General features: G+C 38.9%; 1 protein-coding gene across 6 annotated transcripts in view; it reads right to left on the reverse strand.

Annotated features, from left to right (window-relative positions):
- Nucleotides 1-971: 971 nt before the first annotated feature.
- Nucleotides 972-25,325, reverse strand: part of CDK8 (cyclin dependent kinase 8) — an 81,276-nt gene continuing 56,922 nt past the window's right edge. For 4 of the 6 annotated variants that reach the window (XM_083849771.1, XM_083849769.1, XM_083849770.1 and 1 more), the window contains 9 exons: nt 23,664-23,721; nt 20,766-20,897; nt 18,238-18,381; nt 16,151-16,220; nt 15,016-15,088; nt 8,759-8,856; nt 7,294-7,372; nt 7,016-7,174; nt 972-2,262 (listed from right to left, as the gene is read on the reverse strand). In XM_083849771.1, coding sequence (XP_083705897.1) covers nt 2,137-2,262; nt 7,016-7,174; nt 7,294-7,372; nt 8,759-8,856; nt 15,016-15,088; nt 16,151-16,220; nt 18,238-18,381; nt 20,766-20,897; nt 23,664-23,721 — 939 coding nt within the window. In that variant the 3' untranslated portion in view covers nt 972-2,136. The remainder of the gene's footprint in view (nt 2,263-7,015; nt 7,175-7,293; nt 7,373-8,758; nt 8,857-15,015; nt 15,089-16,150; nt 16,221-18,237; nt 18,382-20,765; nt 20,898-23,663; nt 23,722-25,325) is intronic. The other 2 variants (XM_083849772.1, XM_083849774.1) reach the window with 2 other exon arrangements.

A 25,325-nucleotide genomic window follows, 5' to 3' on the forward strand; every position in this document is an offset into this window, starting at 1 on the left:
TCATGCATTAATATGAATATGCAGAAATAAGAAAGAAAAAAAAAATAGGCCAACAGGACTTTAATAAAAGCAAAAATTGTACAAACGTTACTCTTGTTACCACTTCAGTATCTGGTAACAGTCCAGAGACCAAACATGCAAGTTCAAAGTCTACATGAAAATTCTGGGAAGGAGGAAAAAAGGCTTTTGTTTGGGGACAGTAAGGGGGGAACAAAACCCAAAAAGAAGCGTAAGGCACTCCCCACCTCTGTATTTATTTCTGCAGCTTGGGAAAGTCAGATTTGACTATCCTAAGGCCATTATGAACAGAATACCACACCATCACTAAAGCTATATTCCCCCTTTTTAAGCAGGCTACTTTGCACTCTATTTTTCTTTAGTTTCGAGTCTCCTGACTATTGAAACCCCTTGGCCTTCAGTTAATTTCATCTACACCTCTTCACTTGAAACGTATCCTTGGTTTGCATTTGTTTGTTCTTTTGCCCCCACCTCACCAGCACCTCGGTGCACTTTAATGGATCGTACTACTTTATATTCACCCCACATGAAACACTTGCAGAACAAAATCCTGCATATATTGCAGAAGATATTGATGCAATAAAATCACAGTGCGGTGTTAGACACCGAGATAAGAATGAGTTACAGAAACCTTAGAAAAAACACTTAAGCAAGAAAGTCTCTAGATTTTGTAGATGAAAATGAGCTCATCTATAAAACGTACCTAGAGATAAACCCATGCCCAGTGTATTTCCATCTGATCAACTAGATGTACACAACATAATATAATGATGTTTTACAATAGCATATTTTTTTTCTATTTAAAAAATGCTTCTTAGTAGAGTTAATGGAAGCCTGCCCACTTGCAATAAAAATTCTTGTTAAATATTGTTTCTCAAAACACAACCCAATATATATGTATGATGGGGAGCGAGGCGCTGTCGATAAAAAGGAATACAGGCAAAGCTCATATGCAGATTTATGAAAAATAAATTTATTACATAACACCTTGTTTTAACAATGTTTGATTTTTTTTTATTCAGAATACTTGCGTCATTCATGTAAAATAGTTTGATACAGTACATTGTATGTAAGTTTTTCCTCATAAATTCTAAGGCTCTCCTAACACCTTGATCCTCTGCTGTAAGAATGGCACCCCTAAACAACGTGCGAACGTTTAAAAAAAAATAATTAACTGAATGAAAGTTAAAATTCACTACACCAAGCTGGTTCTCAAAAAATCATGACGAAATATCTGAATGGATGCCGCACCTTTTTAGGAAATATCACTCATGCTTTTTTAATCCCAAAGCATGCTCACAAATCATTAACACCAACAGGAAAAAAATAAAACACTGTCTATGACAATCATTTTTGCTTGTTTGCTGAACCAAACATGTTTATATCAATGACAACATACTTATTTTACTATCAAATAGCAGCTTTAATACCAGTCAAGTCATAGATTTAAAAACAAAAGCAAAAACTTATGTCGGAAATTAATCTTTGGGACATTTGAAATCTCTGGAAAAAATGCAAACGTTTTCATGTTCTTAAAAAAATCTCATTGTAGCAATTGTGTTGGTCGTAAAACATTGATCTATGTGAAAATGAACCAACCCACAAAAGTCACTAAAAATAAATGTATATCAAAATCGTCTCAGTTGGAGTCACGGATATTTTGCTTTTTTTTGCCATGTTAACACATACTGTATGCTTCAAGTACCAGTCCGAAGATGTTGTGTACTATTGGTCAGAGAAAGTTGTTACATCAAGAGAATTCACCACATACGACAACAAAAATGCTTGCCCCTAGCACATTTCACAGTTTCAACTGCTACAGACTGTCACTGAAAAAAAATGCATCGGTCAGTCTGAACCATGTCAAGTAAACTATGGAAGTAGCATATCCACAACACAAACTGTGCTAGCACTTTCTTTTCAAGTCTAACCCCAAAACAGGTACAATTTGGGAGCCACTACTCCGCTCTGTGAAAGGTGGGGGAACGTGGCGATCAGGCGCGTTGAAGGTGTGGTTGTACAGTACATTCCGGTGGCCCCAGCCGGGTTCCAGGCAGGCAGCCGCGCAGCCAGGCCTGCAGCGTTAGCAGCAGTGCATTGACATTGTTCGGACGCAGCTCAGTACCGATGTGTCTGGTGCGAGTACTGTGGAGGCTGCTGGGAGGTAGTTGAGTATCCCATGCTGCTCTGTGGCTGTGATGTGCTTGGTCCGGGGTTGGGGTAGGCAGCATGGGGGTTGGAACGCTGCAAAGGGGTAAAAGCAGAGGAAAGGTAATCCTTCGTAACAGGTATGCTGCAGGACAGCTTGGCCTACCGGCTTATTTCTTCAAGAGGTACTAAATACGCACAGTCCCGAAGCACCTAGGATCCCAGGAGTCTTTTCACTTACCCTGATTACAGCATGGGCAGATGTGGGCATCAGAAACACCAGATTAGGAAGTAACAGTCACCACCATTTAGTAATCCACCCTTAATTACCTCCGGGGAATCTGAAACCATCATAGTTCAAACCTCCACTCAGCCCTCCAGATAGCTACGGTACACCTGCACGATACAAAAACCTACTGCCTGTCACGTCAGTGGTCTTCTCCACTTGCTCCCTTCCCCAGCCAAGAAGATATTTTGGGGCTGAAGCTCAGACCCATAGATCTTATTACTGATGAGCCACTCAGCATTATTCAGATTTTTGGATACAAAGGATATGCTTACCACCCCTTTCGTCTGACGTGAGGTTAAAGGCTGAGAAAGCTGTAATTGTTTAGGCTGAGGTGCTATCTAGCAGCCTTACAACTACTTGAAGGAGAATTAAAGATGACAGCCAACCTCTTCTCAATGGAACAAGGTATTTCACAGGCAAACGGCCAGAGATTGGGGCTTGGGAGCTTCAGGTTGGACACTGGGGAAAACACATTCACTAGGAGGCCAGCACAGTACTACACAACCTTGTCCAGACAGGCTGCATAGCCTGTGTCTGTGGAAGTTTTCAACACTCAAATAAAGCCACGGCTGACCTGATTTAGCATTATCAACAGTTCTGCTTCAAGTCAGGGATTGGACTAGACGGTCTCCAGAGGCCCCTTTCAACTAGTATTTCTATGAATATTTATCAAGGGGGGCATTCGTCATTGCAAGAAGCTCTAAGCAAGCCAGCAACTAATTCAATTTTAACCTAGAAGTTAGTTATTTACACATGAAATGTAAAGGAAAAGGACTGCATGTGGGATTTTCAGTGCCAGCATATGACCACTTAGTCGCATTTAACATATTACGCAACTTCATTCAATTACTGTGCTGTTTCACATTAATATTAATGTTTACACACACAAAAACTGCAGCTTTTTGAAACTGCTGTGCAACTTCTGAAGTCTTGATATCACAAGATGAAGGAGGATTGTTAGCAAAAGCAGCTCTGACTGGGAAACGTCTCCACAGTGAATATTCCAGGACTAGAGTGTAGCTACCAAGACATGTCTATACTAAACGAAGGTTGAACAACTTCCTGAAAAAGTAAAATATTAAAATAACTTTAACAATTTCATAAACTGGAACATAAAATAACAGCTCTTTGTTTTTGTTTTGCTGTTGTGGTTGTTTGTTTTTTTTCCTGCCATTCAGCATTTAGAACAGAAACTAAAATCAAAAGCCAAACTCTACTTGAGAACATATGCTCACAGGACTGAGCTAATTCTCTCGGGGTGCGGAGTGTAAAGAGGAAGAAATGGCTAGACCAGCACTTATTGCCAGCAGGAACAAATCAGCACCGCTGTGCTTCACCATTAACACAGTGACTAAACTTGTGTGACATCTGCCTTCGCTCTTTCAAGATGGACTGTCACTCCTCAATTGTCTTTTTGCTCAAGTGTGACTCTGGTACATAGGAAACTGGAAAAGATCACAAGTATTTAAAATGGGACCATTCGTGTGAGGTGTAAACAATTTCTGCATCTCTACAACAGATTTTATAAGATGTGGACTAATTAAAGAAGTCACATACTTTCGTGAAACTTAGTGCAACAGATGGCTTTTGTTTAAGACGAGACGTGAATATCCACTACTCTTTATATACCATTCAGTGCCCAGAGGGCTATCACGAGCAAAACCTCAGAGTAGAGGATTGCTCCAGTTCATTTAGTCACATCAGCCTCAGAAGTGACACGTTGCGAAGTTAAAGGAGAAGGCAATGAAGCCTGTATGCTATATGCCTACTATTTTTATGTATAGCAGAAGAAAGTACAAGGTCAATTTGCCCTGCAGGGGACTTCTGAGTGGATGGAGAAACTGCCTTAGTGTGTCTTGCCCAGGAGATGGCAATCCTTCTTCACAAGCATGGGGAATTTGAGCAAATTAAATGAAGAACAAAGGAACAGGTGTTTGATTAAAACAGAGGGCTGTATTGTAATGTTTGTTTGCTGTCCCCTCAAATTGCAGGATCAGAAGCAGAAAATTTGAGGAATTTTTTCAGGGAGACCCGAAACCACTAATAGGCAGCTTTTAACTGCTTTTGTTCCAATGACAGCAAGTTCAGTTTGCTTGCTGTATTTTTCAGATGCCTTGATCAAAGCAAAACCCACCCATTTCCCTCATGTAAGATTTCCTTCATGCAAAAGGAGGGGTGGGAGGAGGAGGAACACAGATTTGTTTATTTATTTTTTAAACAGCCATGCTATAAAAAGATAAATGCTATTTCTACCTCCTAAAGAAACAGGAAAAACAATTAGTCAGAAGCAGTCAAGTTACTAGTAAGAGTTCCTGAGATAAGAAATAGCAGTTATCACTACCTCAAGGCAAAAGTATTCTGAAATTATGTTTGTTCGATGGCTGACCCCATCTGGGATGGCTATCAGAGACTACAGAAGTTTGGATGAGCATGAACTCAAAACAAAACAACTTTAATTCCTGCCAAGGCAATTCAAGTCTTCTGACTTCTCAACCAGCAAACCTCAGCTCTTGCTCACAAAAGTGGAAGCCTAAGTTTGTTCAAACTGCCAAGCTACAGCAGCCAAATGAGGTGAAGAATGTGTAAATAGGGCCAGAAAATGGGGCTCCCTGACACAATGCATGCAACCTCTGCATCAAACTCCCCAGATGCTTGACTCAACAAGACAGGAAGATTAAGAGGGTTACCGCTGCATATGCTGACTTAAAAATAAGTGCTGAGAAGTAGCAGAGACAGACAGACCAGTGATGGACTTTGCAGCTTGACGAATTGAAAGATGAATCTCCTGTAAGGGAGTGTTCTGTGATGCGTAAATCCAGCTAAAAGACATTCTATGTTTACATTTAGAAGCACCCAACACTGCTGCACAACAGGCTGATCCCAGTTTCAAACAGTTCTCAACATCTACATCATTCAAGGAGAACGTGAAAACTGATAAGCTATTGGTGTCTTGGGGTAAAATGTGCAAAGGAAGACACGAAGGGACCATAGAAAGGGTCTCACAATAAAGCTCCTGAGAATGACCCTGTTTCGCATTTCTAGGTACTTGTAAGTTTTGCACAATGCTGGAAGTAGATACATTTCTTTAAGCTAGGGTAATGGCCCCAGGCAGCCTTTGAGAAGATCTGGTACTCTCTCAAGAACAAAGTCTGAACTATGAGATTCCAATACCCACTGGTATTTACGGAGAACAGCCTATCAAACTGTGAAAAGAGAGTTGACTACAACAATTTTATTAAGTGTTCTTTAACTCTCCCTAAGTTTTGCTGTGGTGTGTAAGCACAGCTAGGTGGGTTCCAAACTGTTATTCTTCTCTCCTAAAAAAAAAAATTAACCAGCTTTTCTCATCTTTAACTGAGAACACTGCCAGTAATTTTCTACTTTCCCATCTTTCAATTCCATCCAAGACTCTCTTTCAATTGGCGTTCTACACCATGCATGCTACGTGAATCAGTACTGAATAATCCCTGCCTGCTAACACTTCCACAAATATGCCTCCTCTTGAAGTCTTTTACTCCCCAGGCTTCCAAGATCTGCCATCTCACTGACTGCTCCTACGTACATTATTCAAAAACATCTTCCTCGCTCCTCTTTTGTAATTCCCCAGACTGCATTAACTAAAGGCTCTGTCTTTCTCTCTTTTTTCCCTTTTCTTAGTCTCCAAGAACAATTGAATCCAATCCCATAAATTCAGGTATCATTCCCTGGGATGACTCAGATATTATTCTACTCTGGACTCTTCTGATTTGCTAATGTTTGACCACAAGCTCAAATGCAGGAAGGCTATGACAAAGTTTTCTTTTCTTTCTCTCCTTTTCTCTCCTTTTCTCTCCTTTTCTCTCCTTTTCTCTCCTTTTCTCTCCTTTTCTCTCCTTTTCTCTCCTTTTCTCTCCTTTTCTCTCCTCTCCTCTCCTCTCCTCTCCTCTCCTCTCCTCTCCTCTCCTCTCCTCTCCTCTCCTCTCCTCTCCTCTCCTCTCCTCTCCTCTCCTCTCCTCTCCTCTCCTCTCCTCTCCTCTCCTCTCCTCTCCTCTATACTCCTCCTCTTCTTCACTCACTGATTACCACCACCTCCCCGTCTCCTCAAATTTGTAACACTTGGCTTACTCAACCTGGAACCTTGCTTGGTCTTCAGTTACATCAGCTCTGTCATCCAAAACTCTCTTTTCCCATCCATTTGCCCACCTAAGGCTCTTGTTCAGACTCTTGCTTCACAGCTTGTTTATTGTAATATCCTTTGCTGCCTACCACTGCAGGGCTGTTCAAATCAGAAACGGTATTTTTAGGTCAAAGAAAGCAGCACAACAGGTTCCTGGACCATAATCAGCACTGTCTAATATGAAGGCAGTTCTCAGTAGCTGTAATAATCTCTGATCCTAATTTCCTGACTGCTAACTTAAAAAGCAATGGCGTATCGATTGACAAGCAGGCCGTCAACTAAATGCAGTTGCAGTAATCTGGAGGTTGCAAAAAATACCATTTACAGGATTATTTTTTTAGCTTAAAGAATTCTGTTGCAAACATGAGAATCAAGCACAGGATATAAGAAAAAAGAACAAATACCTGATAGTCTGAGGTCATAATAAGTCCACCTGAGGTAGTGGTAGGAGGAACAACTCTCACTTTTTTCAGTGGGGGTCCCTGTGTGTGACTGTTGTCTTGGTTTCCTGGATGACCAGTTCCGTTAGTATGGTTATTGCCCTGCTGCTGCTGCTGGTTCTTCTCAATTGTTTAAACACAAAGAAAAATTTCAACTCAAAAGGAGTACATGAAAAGACATGAAAACAGGAAATAGTGTGAAAGCCAGTGAAGCACGATGATACCGTTCTTCCAGTACTTACTTTATCTCCTTTATCATCTGGTTCTTCTTCTGTTAAAAATTCTCGTTTTGGGTAAGGGATTTGACAACCTGCAAAAACACTGCCCCCCAAAAAAGTCTATTTATCACTGTATTAGAACAGAGAGGTTAGACCTATTAAGATTCATACTCCACCCATGCTAGTTTCAAGTTGCCTGAGTCAGAGACTAATACCTGTAACTAACGGAAAAGTTTTCCCTGTCTTACTCCCATCGTAATACTAAACTTAGTAAACCTGCTCACGTACGTTTAAAATTTTACATCACCTTTGATAAACTCATCTAAATTCTGAAGAGTTTTCACTGTTTCTGGTAACTGGTGACTGGAAAAGCACACCACTGAGGTAGCATGAGGTATCTGCAAGGGCACAAAGTGCTGTCTTGAGCTATAGCGTAATTCACTGCCTCAGAACTAACTCAAAATAGTCCTGTGAACTCCACTGACTATTAACAAAATCACCTGTAAGAATGCATAAAAATATCTAGAAATTTCATCTGTCAATTCGTATCTAACGGAACGTGAATTTGCTACTGCTAGAGCAAGCTAAAATTTCTCTGCCTTTAATCTGTGAAATATAATAAAGTCTCTGTACACCTGTTAGCATTATTCATTGTGCATCCACATTAAATGGCAACCTAAATATGAAGAAAAAAGTCAAACACTGACCTAAAACCAGTTTCTGCAAAAGCAGATCATTCGCATTACAACACTAAATTACAGAGACAGGTCAGGAGCTGTTATAAATAATTCAGTAGATTTTAGTGGAATAATGTCATTTTTAATTAACTGCTTATAAATATACATACCACGTTTTGTAAATTCTTCCCCAAATAATGGTAGAGAATGATACACAGTATCGCTTTGCTAAAAAGGAGCACAATAATGCTCCCTGGTTAGCCTTGGGGGTGTGTGTGTTGTTCATTAAAAATGAAGTCATTCATTGTCCCTAAATTTTCTTCCTTTTGTAATCTCCCTGATTAAACAAAAAAAGAGCGTCTAGAGGAAATGTGTTTAAGTTGTTAAGGATGACAGCACAGAGACACAGAGCTGACTCCCCACCACCGCTGAATTTACAACAAAGGCTAAGACAGAAAAATGTAAACTAATTAGAGAGTGTCATTTGGCATTCTGGAGCAGAGAAGTGGACCTGAGGGCACTTAGCAGTTGTCTACAAAGATCTGTAGCATGCCTAATCAACCTGTCAGTGAATAACAAGATTAGTGCTGTGACTAATAGGATCAAAGTTCTATAAAGCAAGAGACTAATAAGAATTCTACTTAATTTTAAAAACCTTAAACAACGTTCTAGTGGTTATAGCTCTCTTTGGTTGTTAGACAGTAAGTATTCAGCTCAATATTCACAAACATTCATAGCAGAGAGCAGACAGAAAGCATGCATTTCTAAAGCATCTCTGGATGTACTGATAGGTTAATAAACTGACCACTTACTCGGATGTGGGAAGCGGATCTTCTAAGAAATAGGGATCCTGCATAGCCTGTTCTGAGGTAATTCTCTTTATTGGATCCATAGTAAGCAATTTCTGAAGCTAAACAAAATTAAAGATGAAAAGCTCTGCATCATCAAAACCGTTTACAGAATCTTCACGGCATTATTTGTGAAAGACAAACTGACACAGATGTGTCTGAAGTCAAAATCCTAACCATTAACGGCAGTAACCACATTCTTCTCTCTTGTTAAAATAGTAACTCCATTTCCCACTGAAGAACAACCTATTTTTACTTTTAAAGCCTAATGTGCTTGGTTAGTTCCAATCACAAATGTTCTAAATCATTCAAATATCCATGACATACCATCAGTTTTAAAGGTCTGTTCACTTCGCACATACTCTACCTGGTTTCTTCAACTACACCACACTTAACGGGAAGCTACATCATATAACCATTTAAATTAAAATACTGCTTAGCAACTGGAAAACAAAAGTCATGCCATACTGAATATTGCTCTTTACTTAGTATTGCCATATTAGGACATCTCCCTTGTCATCCATAGTATTTTTTAAATGCCATATAAAGTCACTCTTCAGAAATCTCTATGCTGTAAAAGAAAGTGGCAATCAGCACATTCAAAAAACCCACTTGGCCAGATAGCTTATCACCCACTCCTGCATGTATTTATCTATTCACACAAACATGGGCTTGCAGACACATCGGTTTGCTACATGCTGCTCAAAAGAACAGTCATGCAAAATCTTCAATTTTAGTTGATTTTTTTTGTATGACATGATGCAAAAAAACCTCTAGAGAAGTTTAATAAGCTGCCTCCTCCATGAGCACATCAGGCCTAAGCTCTGGGGCAGCTTCACTATCAGTTTAAGAGAGTGGAACTTAGCCTTTGTCTTTGTAAAAACTGATGACTCAGTTTTTATCAACTACGTGAAAAAATATTTTCAAAACGTTGGTTTAAGACAATGAAGACAACCACAAACTATGAATATGCAGAAGACAAAGCACAGTATAATATTATAGAAAACAGTTGAACTGAGTTAAACTAAAAATCCAGCAAAACCTTACCCTTTGAGTTAGCACTTCTCACTCTCATTGGGAAGTGGTAATAGAGGGCTAAGAAGCACATATGGTACTTGCCTTAAGCCTAACTTTTTAAAATGACGTACGTTTCAGTGACAGAGAGCAGCACAAAAATCCTGAGGTAATATGCATGAATGAAAAGTTAGTAAAAAATCTGACCTAACCAAAGCAAACTGAAAAATTTACATGAAAAGAGTTACAAACAGCTACTCAGATACACAGCCTTTGAGAAATGCTTAGGACACATAGCCAGAAACTCACTCACTAACTTAAAATACCAGCAACAGACATGAAGTCTAAATTCAGCACAACATTAGAGACTGAAAGGTAGCTTTAAGAACAACCACTGTACTGGTTTGCTGATTTACTCTCATTTTGCAACTACATGAACATTTTCAGAAGCTGACTGGACTTAACACATCTGTCACTGTGACACTGCAACAGTGATTCTCAATAATTTAAATAAAAAACATATTAGAAAAGTCATGCTCTGCGTGTGTGTGTGTGTTAAGGTTTTTCTCTGGTTTAGGAATTGCACACCAGAGAGATTTTTAACTCCAGTACTGAAATAGCAGTAATGCATTCTAAAATTGTCTATTACTCAAAAGGATGGTATACATGCATATATTTCTCCCCATCCACCCAGTCATTTTGTGGAATACAGTTGTGCTGGACATGAAGGGTATATGGGCACAATGAGCTGATCTTCAGATAATAACTGGAAAATAAAAATACAAATTCTTTGTTTTACCATGGAACGCAGCATCCAAGGCAAAACTACAGCATGATGTATTGTCAAAAACAATGATCTTTAAAAGAAATGCTACACTTTAAACCTACAACATTTTGTTGCACAGATCTAACCAGATGTACAAAAATTACATATGCAAACAATTTATTTCACATTTGCTCTTCATAATTTCATGGGAAAAAAATCACATTTTTGTAAAGATCTGGTGTCACAATGTATGTGTCGGTGCTGGTCATTTCCTCTCACTAGCTATAAGTGAGCATACAAAACCACGATACAGACAGCTAGAGTTAGAAACTACACTTCCTCTCGTCAGCCTTCAGTTGTAATGATATGGTTAAGAATATAATAAATACATATGAGTACCATCAATCCAGCTTTGTTTTTCACATAATTGACAGGGAGTCACAATAGGTATTTTCAACTCTGAGTCTGCATGCAGTCTTTGCAGAATGTCAGTTTGAGGGAACCAGAATTGTTCTCTCAAACAGCTCAAAAGCAATCCCATGAGCCAGAGAAAAGGGAAAGAAAAGAAAAAAAAAGAATTGCCAACACACTGAAAAAACATCACAAGCATAAAAAACATTGCAAAATTCTGGCACTGTATCTAGCAATTGGGTTATAAAGCCCTTCATCACATACTGACAAGATGTGAACAAACCTGGTCATAATCAGCAACAGAAAGCAGAAACCACAAAGAAAGGCTAAAGATTGTGCAACCGTTGTTATCACATGGGAGAGATCGAAACTATTTTGTCCCCTTGTTCAGGTGCCAGCAAAGAAGTGAATCTTTCACTCAGTATTACAAATATTTTATAATAAGAACTGGTCAACTAAAAGACCACCTGACTGAACAACATAATAAAAATGCAGTATGCTTTACACAACTTTGTGATGACATACTATGAGCAATAGGACAATCACTGCAGTTTATATGGACCACTGTAATCAAATCTATGATAAAGTATCACAAAATTAGCCAGGAACAACAGCTGGGTGCCTATTTTCTAGGGCACAAACATTTAAGTAGGAAAAAATAAACTAGGAAAAGATAAAGAGTGGAAAAAAGCTGAAAGCAGGAAGGAGACAAAGTTGTCTCATGTAACACCACTTCTGCATGTGACGAGGGATCATGTGCATTTAAGTCAGTAAAGAAAGAAAAACTCTAGTTTTTGTTGGGAAATAAAAACACTCAGTTCTTGGTAACCACAACAATCTATGCATTTACCAGTCCTGGAATTATCAGTCTGGAGTATTTTACAATTATATGTGGATGCAAGAAAAATACGATTTTATCTGTCCCGATCCAGAGAGAAACATGGTTGCGAGACAGCTTGTGAAACAGTAAGACCTTAGAGAATGTCTACAGGAACCGGTGCCAAGAAATTCACTGGATTACCTCAGGCTCTGATGGAGGGATGTAATTCATTCGCCTGCAGTTCAGCTTAGCCTCGATGAGAGTGTAAACCTAAGATACCTTCCAGTTTTGACAGCCACTGAACAGCTGTGAGATGTTACCTCAGAAAGACCAGGCTTTTTTAATGGGATCTGATTTCCAGGGTATTATTCCAACAGACAGCAGACAGCAGAAAACTTAGAGGATCCTATTAATTAACTATAAACTTCACAGTACTTTGCTTACAATCCGTATCTACGGGAAGTACAAAAGAACATGCAGATGTCTATGCTACTATACTCCACTTTTTAGTTTGAGTGACACTGGCATCATCCAAATTGCATGAAGCTACCTCTCAGCATCAGTTTTGCTGAGGGGAGAGTGGCTGACCTAACAGTTAAGCAGCATGTTCAGTCATGGTCCCATGCTCAAACTCACTTTATGGTCCTCATTTAGTACTACAGTACAACCAAACAGAGGGGTGGTGTTGCAACAAGCCACTATACTTCCATGTTCCCAGTGCCTGTGTTTGAGGGGCAGGTGGGAGAGAGAGAGAGGAAAGTGTGGGGGTTTTTTTGTTCATAGATGAGTGCATCAATCAAAATGAGTGGGTGTTTTAAGACTGAGTAGTAAGTTTCAGTCTAAAGGCTATCCAACCTGTATCAACAGCTCAATTTAGTAACAAAGCTGACAGAGAGTATTAGACACCATGAAACACGAGGGGTCTGAAGGGCTCCATTTTAGGGCCAGTTCTCTTCCATGTTTTCATAAATGACTTGGACACAGGACTTGAAGGTATACTAAGTAAGTTTGTGGATGACACTGAATTGGGAGGAGCAGCTGACTCCATCGAGGGTAGAGAGGCTTTGCAGAGAGATCTTGACAAATTAAAGAGCTGCACAATCACCAACAGCATGAAGTTTAACAAGAAAAAGTGCCAGATTCTGCACCTGGGAAGGGGCAACCCTGGATATTTATACAGAATGGGGGGATGAGAGGCTGGAGAGCAGCCTTAGAGAAAGGGATCTGAGGGTTCTGGTCAATGGCAAGTTGAATATGAGCTAGCAGTGTGCCCTGGCAACCTGAAGGGCCAGCCTGAGGTGCACCAGGCACAGCACTGCCTGCTGGTCAAGGGAAGGGGCTGTCCCGATCTGCTCTGGGCTGTGTGGCCTCATCTCAAGCACTGTGTGCAGTTTTGGGTACCACAATATAAGAAGGACATAAAATTATTAGAGAGCACCCAAAGGAGGGCTACAAAGATTGTGAAGGGTCTGGAGAGGAAGATGTATGAGGAGCAGCTGCGGTCACTTGGTTGTTCAGCCCAGAGCAGAGCAGGCTGAGGGGAGGCCTCATGGCGGCCTGCAGCTCCCTCACGAGGGGAGCGGAGGGGCAGGCGCTGAGCTCTGCTCTCTGGGGACAGCGACAGGACCCGAGGGAACGGCATGGAGCTGGGACAGGGGAGGGTCAGGCTGGGTGTTAGGGAAAGGTTCTGCACCCAGAGGGTGGTCGGGCACTGGGACGGGCTCCCCAGGGCAGTGGTTGGTCACGGCACTGACATTTCCAGAGTTCAAGAAGTGCTTGGACAATGCTCTCAGATATAGGGTCTGATTTTGGAGTGGTCCTGTGTGGAGCCAGGAGTTGGACTTGATGATCTTTGTGAGTCCCTTACAACTCAGGATATTCTACGAGACCCCATAATATCCAGCTGTACGGAGGCCACAGCCCAGCCTGCCACTAAGAACATTCCAGCTTCCTGCTCCAAACTGAAAAGAGCAGAGGGAGGCTGCCATGGGATTTTAGCCTAACACCTCTGTGGAAAACAACAGCATTCCTTGATTTTGTATTTTACTGTCACCAGTGCTTCTTGGTATAAACGCAAACATACTGAATAAAAATATATTCAAACATTCAAACCATTATCACCCTGTTGTGATACTGCAGGGAGAAAACATTGTAAGAAGCGTTTTAAGCTATTCTCACATGATTATTTTGTGCCCAATTTTGTAGTTCTATTGAAAGTCATGTCTAAACTAGCAAGACTGGGAGAGAAATTTCAGGTTAATTTGGCCATAGTACTCACAGTTCTTAAGAGAACTTAGTTCATTCAGAGAAAGTATTTTTTATGGACTACCAAGATCTACAGCAAAACCTGAACTACTCAGTGAATTTTCCTGAGCTTGGTGGTAAAACCTCCACCACAGACTGGAGAGTGGTGTAACTACTTCAAGGTTAGTTTAAAAAATTGAGCTTTTTAAACTAAGTAGTCTCACCCCTGAGATCAAAAAGCTTCTGTTGTTCTTCCCTCACTTTAGTCCAAAAATAGTACAGTTACTTTACCATTCTATATTTGAAACATTTATTCTGAGTTGGAAACATCACGATAGGCAAGATGTTCATTCACAGAAACTAGATAGATTTAAATTCTTTCTTCTCCACATATAAGGTTTGTTTCAAGAACTTGAATCTCTTTAAAACGTAGAAGAAAAGGCCCAATATAGTAATTCCTAAAACACCATTACACAGGCACTTCCACGGCTGATTTTAACTAGAGTCTTAATAAAAAGAAGTTTTATGTTTTGGGGATAACTATTGTAAGAATACTATGAAGTTTTCGTAAGAAAAATTAATGTACCAGGAAGACATATAGGAATTTTCTAAACAAAACGTTCAAGTCTCACGTACAATGTTGTTGGTGCTTTTTTGTCTGGTTGGTGGGTTTTTGTTCATTTTGTCATGTTTTCAAAAGTGCACAAGAGATAAGCTTAATAATTAATACGTAAAAATTAATGAGTTGAAGAACACTAAAATCAAAAACAAGCTATTAAAAGCATGCAAATGAGTAAAATAGCTACGAGTTGCAGCAATACTGCAAATATAACTACAAACTTAGTATGATTTAAAGACTGAAAACTTCTAACATGCCTGATACAGAAACTAATCCAATGAATGACTCAGAATGAGGATTTAGATGTTTTCTTTCTCTTTTTTTTTTTAATGAATGCAGGAACTTACCAAGTGGAACGCCTTACTATCTGGTTTAACTTTATGTTTTTCCATATATTTGATAAGGCTGCAGTTGGTATACCTAGAGAAGGAAAAAAAATGTGAAATTTGTAATATGCAAAGCACTGATACTGCAAAGCTTTCTTTGTACTCATGAAACATAAGAACAGGATAGTCATCTTTGCTAATCCACTAAGCAGTGGAAAAAATGCAACTACCAAGACCAGAAGACTGATTAAAAATCATTCAGATACTACAGAAATGCATGTTTCCCCTTACATGGTTGTATAATACATATCACATCCACAGAGAAAGCACACTTTTAACCCACATACAGACAGCAAACTATCATTTGGATTTAAATTGCCTTTTAGCCATTTCACTACTGTATCAGTCTGGACAGTTTCATTCGATGCATTTCTAATGGCAGCACACATGGAGATAAATCTTAACAATATCCTACAACGCACAGATCATCATACGAACATCCATAAGCTTGCCTTTTTTTTTTTGGCGTAGAAGCTCAGGAATAAGGTTTCTAAATGGTTTCTTACAAAAATCTTGCAGATGCAAGACACATACATAACACTAAAGTCTCCAATCCCTCAGCTTGATCAGCAGGGAAGCAAAAAGACAACAGTGGTAGGCTCTTAAATGCAGGTATTAGACTCTGGCAATGTGGCAGCAAAACTGTACCATATTCTTTCTTTCATAAGCTACCCTAGACACCAAGACACAATTTTACTCGGTTTGTTGGAAGCACTATAAGGTTATTACATTGCTTTTATGTAGCTCTTGAAGACGAATCATTTCCAGTACCACAGATTTGGAAACAGCTGTGAAAAACTGTGCTTAGCAATCTTAAGAGCTGTCTGGGGTCTTACTGGCATCACTGATTTCACACCTGCCACCCTCCCCTTTGGAGTCCATGTCTGGCTACTTTTATATGATTCACACCAACTCAATAGTCCAAGTTCACTGTTACAAAGCAACTTACTTTCTCTTTCTTCACAATTAAAGTCTTAAACATTTCATAGTACTTGCCTAGTATCTATGTAGAAAACAGCCTCAGCAACAATAAATGTAGAGTAGGAGGGAAGTATAATAGACTTCCTTAAGAAAGCTCATCTCAACACAGACTTACGTGTTTCTTCGGAAATCTTTCATTAAAGTTGAATGTTCGGGCATCTTTTTTATGTCTTCCCAATCTTTATCTGCAAAAATCAGTATTTATTAATATTTTTTCTTTTTCCAAAGTACAACACAGGCTTTGAAAGTATCATTGCGACCCTTATTTTTTTTCATTCATCTTCTCAAACCTTGCAGCAACTTATTTCTTTGTATTCCTTGTCTCGTATTACTTTATCACCTCTTCACAATCAGTCTTCCCAACACCTAAGAGATTCCAGTTGTGTGATTAACTCACTAACTCTAAAAAGCAACTGCCAACTACAGTGAAGATCCCAAATACCCAAAGGACGACACAGAAGGAAAATATGTCAGCCAGTAGGCTTGCAGCCTTCAGAATTGTTACCTAACTTATTCAGGAGCAACAGAGCTCTCTAGTAAACACTCTCATTTTAAGGTATGTTTCCTTCTGATAGCACTGTGTTTTCTTACAGGAAAATGCACAGTGTTACTGTATAAATCTGTGCCAATCTCAACCTAAAAGAAATACTGTTTGCCAATAAACGGTTAAGACAAAGTAATATTGGCACGCTCAAATTAAAGAATATTTCATCCTAACTTCCCTGTGTAGTCAAAGCCTGGAGTGTATTTAAAAATAAAACATGAAACGCACTACCAGCACATTCTGGCCTCAAATGTATTATGCTCTGTGGACAAGATTCTGTGGACAAGTAGTTTGATTCAAGACAAACCTTTACTAAGACATATTACAACTGGAAACACTGGGAGCTCAAAAATATTAAAACGAATAAATAAATCCATATATGTTCACTTCTTTCCCAGTTGTTCTATTTCTTTCCCTATCCCTTATAAATAGTTGAAAATTTCAAATATGGCAAGTGTCAATTAAAGAGCAAAAGAATGCTGAAGTTAATTGAAAATTATTATTTCTTGGTAAGAAACAGACTTTCCAAATCAAGTGCAGACCGTAAGATAGCCCTATTTAAACCTATCAGAAAACAATGAGAGTATTATCTATTTACGTAAGCTACACAAAAACAATATAAAGTCCAAATGAAGAAAGGAAAGCATAAGAAAGTAATAAAATCCCAGGCTAAAAGTAGAAAAAGAAAGTACTGCTTAAAGAAGCTACATTAAGGGGGATTTTCATGAAAATAAAAATATTTAATATGCAAATACAACACTTCAGCAATCTCATACAGCAGTATGGAAGCAATGAACTACATAACAGGGAAAAAGAAAGTCAAATGGAAATGTAAGAGCAAATTTAAGAACAAAATTATAGAATCACATAGAAATAAAGACCACAAACTTTGTGTGATGAGAAGGAAAAAGTCCACCAGAACAGTAAAGGAAAAAATTATTAATACTGAATAGACAACAGGGAACACAAGCAGTTTGGAGAAAGATGACTACAAGCAAAAAATAAGCCCTCTGTTATTCGGACTTCCGCAATCATGTAAACACTGGAAAACAAATAATTAAATGAAAAGATGCAAGATAGCCTGTAGAAAAAAAGATATGACCAACACTGAGGGGAAAATGCCACAGGAGATAACCACACTGTAGTTTATTTTGGTTCATGAGACCAGTTCTTTGTTCTGGTTTGGAGGACAGATTTTTTCTCCGTACATTAACCTTTCTACCAGGAGGAAACAAAAAATAAAAAAACCCATCCCCTACTTTCATATATCATGTTTAATTTAGCATGAGTTAAACTTCTGCATAATATTCACCAAATGTATACATTTTTCTTGGTTTCATACAGTCACTTTACAAATATTTGTAAAAAAAAAAAAGCAATAATGAAGAAATGCAGAAATATTCCTTATGATTTTTAATCACCCACCATTAAACATGATCATTAAAAATTATAAAATATTGATACATTTATAAGCAAAGATAACCTTATCATTAATAATAGGAAAAAATCTAATAAGAGCAGTAGATTCTCGATGACTTGTGACAAAGATTGTGTTTGAGCAGCTTTGTTGCTTCGGTCAGCTGCCACCTTCATATGCAAAGAAAGCAATACAGATATCTTTCTTTGAACAGCAGTGATAAAAAAAATACAATATGTACCTGCAGGAAATCCCATTACATTGAATATTCTGTCCAGCTGGTCATGGTGATAAGGATTACTAGTTTTGATATCCTCTTGTCGACAATGGAATATTGGCTCTGATGTTAGCAGCTCTGCAAATATACACCCTATGGCCCAAATATCTTTAGAAAAGGAGAACAGAAATAAAAATCAAATGAATCTTTCCAAAACCATCTTGGTGAGGTAAGATTTAGTTCTTAAGTTATCAGAGATAAGGTCACTGCATTGCAAATTTCAAGTTTCTGTTGTACTAGTGGCAACACTTCTTGGACTTTCCCTGTTATCTACAGATAGAGGTCCCTAACTCAGTAACAACACAAGGTTAACAACACAATATTAAACATACAGGTTTTGTGGGTTGTTTGTTTTTTCCCTGCTTGGTTTTGTGTTTTATTCTGGTGTTTTTAAGTGCAGTCACCACTGCTGTAAAACATTAATTTGATGAAAAATAAGAAAAAAAGGAGACAACTAGGTAAACTATTTGGGTAACTGTCCACAAAACACAAATGAAGAAGAGCTAACCAACACCTTGCCCATTCATGGTCAGGCTGCTCCCACCAAAAATTTGCTCTCTGATCAGCCCCTGGGTTTAATAAATAGTAAAAGATCCCTAAAAAATGCAAGTTGAAAAGCAGTGATATTGCAATAAGCAAAATGCTATCTATAAAACTTTGCAGAAAAAGAGTAGGAAGAAAATTGCTCCATTCCCAAGCACCTTATTCCCCGCCACCACCCTTTTTTAAAAATAACATTTGTTTAAATATATATATCTATAGGTTTTTCTCTGTGGATAGCCTTCCCCCAGCCCTTGTTTTTTATCATTATTATTTTTAAAACTAAAATACTTTCAGGTGTAACCATTGTGTCCCAATCTGTAAAATAAGAAAGCCTAATTTTTCTGATTTTTTCCCATTTTTTTCCAGTATTTACAAATGCAATTTTTAACTTATGTAAAGTAAAGCCACGCCGAACCTTGAATGAACAAGAAAAGGTCATGAACAAGGACAAAAGCAAATGATGCAGAGAGCATAACCCCATTACTCAGTGTTTGCATACAGTCAGTTTTTATCAATGCCAAAAGAAATTATGTACTAAAGGCTATGACCATCCATGCAGTTTTACATGCTGCAAGCAGAAGGAAATGCAATTACAACAAAAAAGCAGTTTAAAGAAACATATAAAAACATATTTAATAAAAGAAATGCAGCATTAACAGAAGAGTTGCTGAAAATACATTCAAGTCAAAGATTAAAATCTCTGACAAAAACACTGATATGATTTAAAGAAAACAAGGGTGAAGTCTGAGGAAAGAAATTCAGGTTACAGAAATAACAACATATATGCCAACATACAGTCTCCATGTTTGTGTAAAATAAGCAAAGCGCTGCAGGGGAAATTGTTTCCCCAGAAACATTTGTCAAGCTTTAATGTATCTTTTAAAAAAGAATATTCTAGAGAGGAAACACTTCCCAGTCCTCTTCCCTACAGTCTCTCACTCCCATAGCGAAGCCTCTCACATCCACTAAGGTGGACGTCTCTCCAGTCCTCCAGCTACAGCACAGGACTGCTCCTGCCTTCGGAGGTGCTTGACCACCAAACTGGCCAGGACAGAGACTGGCAAAGGGAAGGCAGCCACGCCATGCCGAGGTTGATAAAATGCGGACTGGTGAGTAGGAATTAAGAGGTAAGGAGTAGGCAGCACTAAGCTGATGTAACTAATGCCATCCTCACAAAGTCTGCTTTCTGTGAGGATGAAGGTTTTCTGGATGTGCCTAGTGCAGCACCACAGCCTAGGCTGGTGCATGATGCTGACGATGTCTCATTACCTCAAGAAACTCTGATTCACACTTGTGCTTAGAAAAAGACACAGAGAGGTCAAAACACAGAGGCTTGAATGAAGCAGGACTTATTACTGGCAAATTACATCTTGGGACTGTTTCTACTGATGGCAAACACACACCAAATAGCAAGCTTAAAATTTCTAATTTCTCAGAAGCAAATTCAGCATTGTCTTCGCATTTACAAAAAGTGTAGACTATAAAATAAAATGTCAGGCTGCATTAAACTTCACTGTTACAGACTAGTTTCAGTGCAGCCAACAGTTTCCATTCTGTACTTTCACAAGTTTATTTCATGCATTTATGAAACTAGGTAAAAACATCTGCAACAAAATTAATGCACTATGCATCATCATATGGATTTTACCAAGAGTTTGAAGCTGCATCCATAGCGTGTATTACCTCTAACAGCATTTACAAAAATCTGATGTGGAAGCCATATCAAATTAGACTGCATTGCAGGGCATTTGGAGCCAAAAACCAGAAATATTTCATTCCTATATTCTAGCCTGAGATCACAGTAAACTGAACAATTTGACAAAGGTAGGTGTTTCCTCAAGAAATCAGTAATGTACCTTTAACTCAGCTACTGTCCTTTGTACTATTTAACAATGCTTCAACATGTGGGTGCATTCTGAATGTAGTAGGTTATCCTCCGTGTTACTTACCAATAGCTTTGGTATAATGCCTTGCTCCAAGAAGCAACTCTGGAGCTCGATACCAGAACGTTACAACTACTGGATCCAAGTCTGCTAAAGGCTTCAGAGGTGAATTAAATAATCGGGCAAAGCCCATATCAGCTGCAAAATTCAAAGAGAGGCGTTTTAAAATTTTAGGAAAATTACCACATTTCTTTTTAAATGAACTGATTGAGTTCACTTGTTACTGCTACCATCACTGTGCTAAACAAAACACAAACACAGACTGCAGCAGATAGGAATTCTGTGAGCAGATTTCATTTTTGTAAAGCTTTTGTAGAAGTTACTGGATATCACCACCTATAAAGTATATCATTATAAATCATTACTAACATGAGCCATTTAGAACGAAGAATTAACCATTGTTCTGAAAAAGCGCATCAACTCACTTCTCTCAGGACACTGGTAAATCCCGACTCATTTTACCTGATGTTCTCGAGTAAAATATTCCATTATTACCACATGGTCTTTCAAGAAGCAGCGTTTTAGATGTGAACAAAATGTGAGTTCTGCAAAGGTTAGAATGATTTATAATACATACATGTACGCCACAAAAGCTACCTCCTCGTGAAGTTAGCTGTAGCAAGATTTCCCTCACAAAAAAAGCAACTAAGCCTACGGCACTTGCCTCCCTACTCACTTTCTGTCAAGATGTTATTTCCAGCACCAAGATACCAGTACTAGATACCATTTAGGCTACGATTTTAAAATTCTGTTTGGGCGATCGTATCATTAAAAATTGCTTTTTAGACTTGCTAATAAACAACTTCCTAGAAAGCTCTCTAAACTGGCAATATAAGTGATACAGGAAAAAATGGGCAGAGACTAAAATTTGCAGCTTCTCCCACCAGATCAGTTTCCCTACCCACCACTCCCCAAATCCCCAGAAACAGGGACTCTGCGGTGCAGGGATACGCACGTGCTGAGGAAAACTAAAATGAGATGAGCAGCCATTCTGAGGGCAAAGAAACTACATGCTATAGCTCACTGTTTGAGGGAAAATTGCGGTGTAAGTATGGGTCTCTTGACTAAACAATATGAAATATTTTTTTCATATGCACTCCTATTTATGATTGTTTTAATGCATTTAAAAATAGAAACATTTTACAGTTTTCTACATTATCAATTACTCAAGATATGATCAAGTCACTAGTACTTATGAAAAATAAGGAAAATTGTTTGCAGAAAGTGAATTTATGACTCAAAATGACACAAAAAGCTTATAAAATTATTTTAAGTTAAATACCAGTTATGTATTTTTTAGATAAATTAGTTACACTGGAAAAGTGGAAGCCCTTGGTACGGGTGTAACTTCTGCATTCTTTTCCTGCTGTGGTAATATCTTAAGAAAATAAGAAAAAAAATCTACATTTTGATAACACACTTAGAAATACAGGGTTCCCCTCCCTCTTCCCCCCGGGAATGGATGGCTCAGAGGACTGGTGGCACGATACAGAATCCTTCACCTGTCCATTAACAGTCTGACTAAATTTAGTTGTGCTCTAAGTTATTCCCAAATTAATTCAAAACTATCCATTAAGAAATAAATGGGTGGTCTATGTGCAATTACTAGCAAATAGTTGTGTACAGCAAACATCACCACCACAGTTGAAACTGCATGTGCCCGGAGGATGACCTACGTTCTCAATTTTGGAAGCAACTGCTCCATGAAGAATATGGCAATAGGAAGAAGTTGTCACTTCTGCAGTCCGTGCTGTCCCTGTCGTGTACATAGAAGACCTCAACCTCTGCTGTTGACCTTAAACCTTGGAAGGGCATTAAAATCTTTCAGGGTAGGGCGTGCAGAAGTGTTCAAGCCTGGCCTGTCTATTCCCTGGATCTCAAAAGGGGAGGGAAGCACTAGAGCGGCACTGAGCACTCCAAGAAAAATCCTACCCCTAGCCTTTATACTAGTGATTAACGATATAGTTCAGATGAACAAAACAGTAAGAGTACAGAGCAACAATGCAGAAGAGTAATCTCATGAAGGAAAGCCAGAGGGAAGTGAAAAAGATGGACTATCCTTAAAAAAAAAAGCCTTCCACACAGGGCCACATTACTGTAACAAGTGTGAGTAGGCTGTGCATTAGCAGCCTGCTATCAGAGCACCGCCACGCTAATGCACAGCCTGGTATAGCTTATTACTGTTAGGCTACAGTTAATTTTTAGTTATTTGTTTACTTTAATTTAAAACACTTGAAATTCTACAAATTATCCTCTCTCACTCTGAACAGTATCTCCCACCAGCAAACATTACAGCAGTGGGGGAAGTGTTGGGCCATTACTACCCTGTTACAGCCCGATCTGAGCATTTAGTGGTAGTTCTCACTAAACATTTTATCTGAATTGCTGTGTTTTCTGGACTTTAGGATCCCTTGTGCTTTTCTACAAGGAACCTGTCTACCCTTTCAAGAACATTTTGCAGGCTAAATGCCACCTTTGACTGCTACAATATTTAAGGTTTGTCATAGCGTATAGTTCCCTATTTAGATTTTAGAAGTAGCAGCAAAATAATGTCATGACATTACAGGGCTAAATGGAGGAAATTTTAAAATCCCATTTCTTTCTCCTCCTCTCCCCCTAGCTAGCTCTCATCCTTATCCCCACATCAACATCCCCCGCCCCACACAAACACCCGTTAAACAAAATATAACATTTTCCACTTTTGATTGGTGAGGCTACAGCATTTCATCGTCAGAACTGGTGGAGGGATCTAATATGAAGAAGCCAGTCACTCAGAAAACAGCATTTAGACAATGTCTCCAGCACATACTAGTATGACAGTAACTACTTTAGGGGGTACAACCGCACCTCCAGAACATTCTAACTTAAATGCTACACTGGGACTTATCAAAGATATAAACATACCAATTTTTACTCTTCCTCGCTCAGGACCTTCACCCATAACTAAAATATTAGCAGGTTTCTGTGGAAAAAAAAATAAATATACAATACATATACCACGATAAACCTAAACATTAGTCTCTGAAAAGTTAGTTAAGCTTTGTTTTTGCCAGTTTTAAACCAAATTTGATTCGATAAAAATGACAAGTTTCTCTGTCATGGTAAAGCTGTGCAAGGACCCAGACACAGGCTCTCCCTGACTGCTTCTTCCTCACGTTTCCTCCCAGCACGTCTGTGCCCCAGCACCGTGCTCCCTCAGCTGCCACCCTGCTGCCTGTCCTTACCCTGCAGAGCAGGCAGTCACCAGCCTCCCCGATTTCTACCAAAACCCTCCTGGGTGCCCTGGGCAGGAGGAAGCCCGGTGGCTGCCCACCGCCCCTTCGCCCCAGAGGCCTGGCGCGGCCCTACAGCGTGCTAGGCCCAGCGTCACCAGGCACGTTGCAGGCACATTCATGAAGAAAACACGTTACCATATAGTTTTATGGGAGACAAAAGTCATCTAAATTATTCCTAATTAAAAGTGTATACCAATTCAGACAGCTGCAAAACAGGAAAGCATTCCCTACACGTTATCTTCCTCTCCATTATTTTGACAGCAAAATAAGGATTATCCCCTTTCTTTTACTAGGGATGTGAGTTAAAGGATTGTGCTAGAGTACACTGCTTAGAAACATAACCACTCAATCTTTAATCCATCCCCCCATCCTTTATTTTCTGTCTAGCAGTTAAATTCTTAGAGCCCAGTCTCCGCATCTGCAGTCAGAGGATTCCTCACATGCTAACACACTGTACGTAAATCAAGCCTGCGCTGCTTACTTTGAGGAAAGAAGTCAGGAAATTCACTATCAGAGCTGAAAATTTATACCAGATTTTTTAAAATATCCACTCGTACTGTAATTCTTGGACAAAACGGGGGGTCTTAATCAGTTGTCAATTATAAGAGTTGTAATAAGGCTGAGTTACAGCTGTGGCTTTGCTTTCCCAGTTTAAGTAGACCTGAAGAAAAAAAGTAGTCCAGGAAGATAGTTTAGGCTACCTGAAAATTAAAATAATAAACCCGAGCATCTCTTTTAGAGAACAAAAATGTGATTTACCAAACACATACTCTAGGAAATTCTCGAGTATTATTAAATCTGTTAGGCTTTGGTAGAAGCATATTCAAAGAGTTTTATGACCACAGTTTAACACTGATCTAGTAGTAATTCATATTGTACAAAACAAGATGAAAAATAATAATGCAGCAAAAAAAAAAAATGCTTGAGAAACTGAATTACTACAGCTTATGAAAAGCTCCAGCATGGATTTCTGAAACTACAATCCACGTACAAAAGACGTAAAAGGAATCTGGATGCTGCGTCTCTTCTCTGAGCACAGGTTAAAGAGGAAGCAAGTGTTACAGCTTGACTGTTCATAGAGGTAAGACGTGACCTGTTGTCTTTCCAAAAACAGTATCAACTCAACAGACCAGACTTGTGCTGTATTAGCTCAGTGATGTGCAGAAGAACTTGTGTCCCACACCACCAACTCCACCCCCACCTTTCTTCTTTTTAACTTGCATCAAATTTTGATCGTTTTTGACAAGTTCCAGAAATAAGCAAGCCTCACAAACCTTCAAATTCAGAGGTA

Source organism: Anser anser (assembly GCF_964211835.1).
Source record: "Anser anser genome assembly, chromosome: 1".
In the NCBI taxonomy this organism is placed as follows: Eukaryota; Metazoa; Chordata; class Aves; order Anseriformes; family Anatidae; genus Anser; species Anser anser.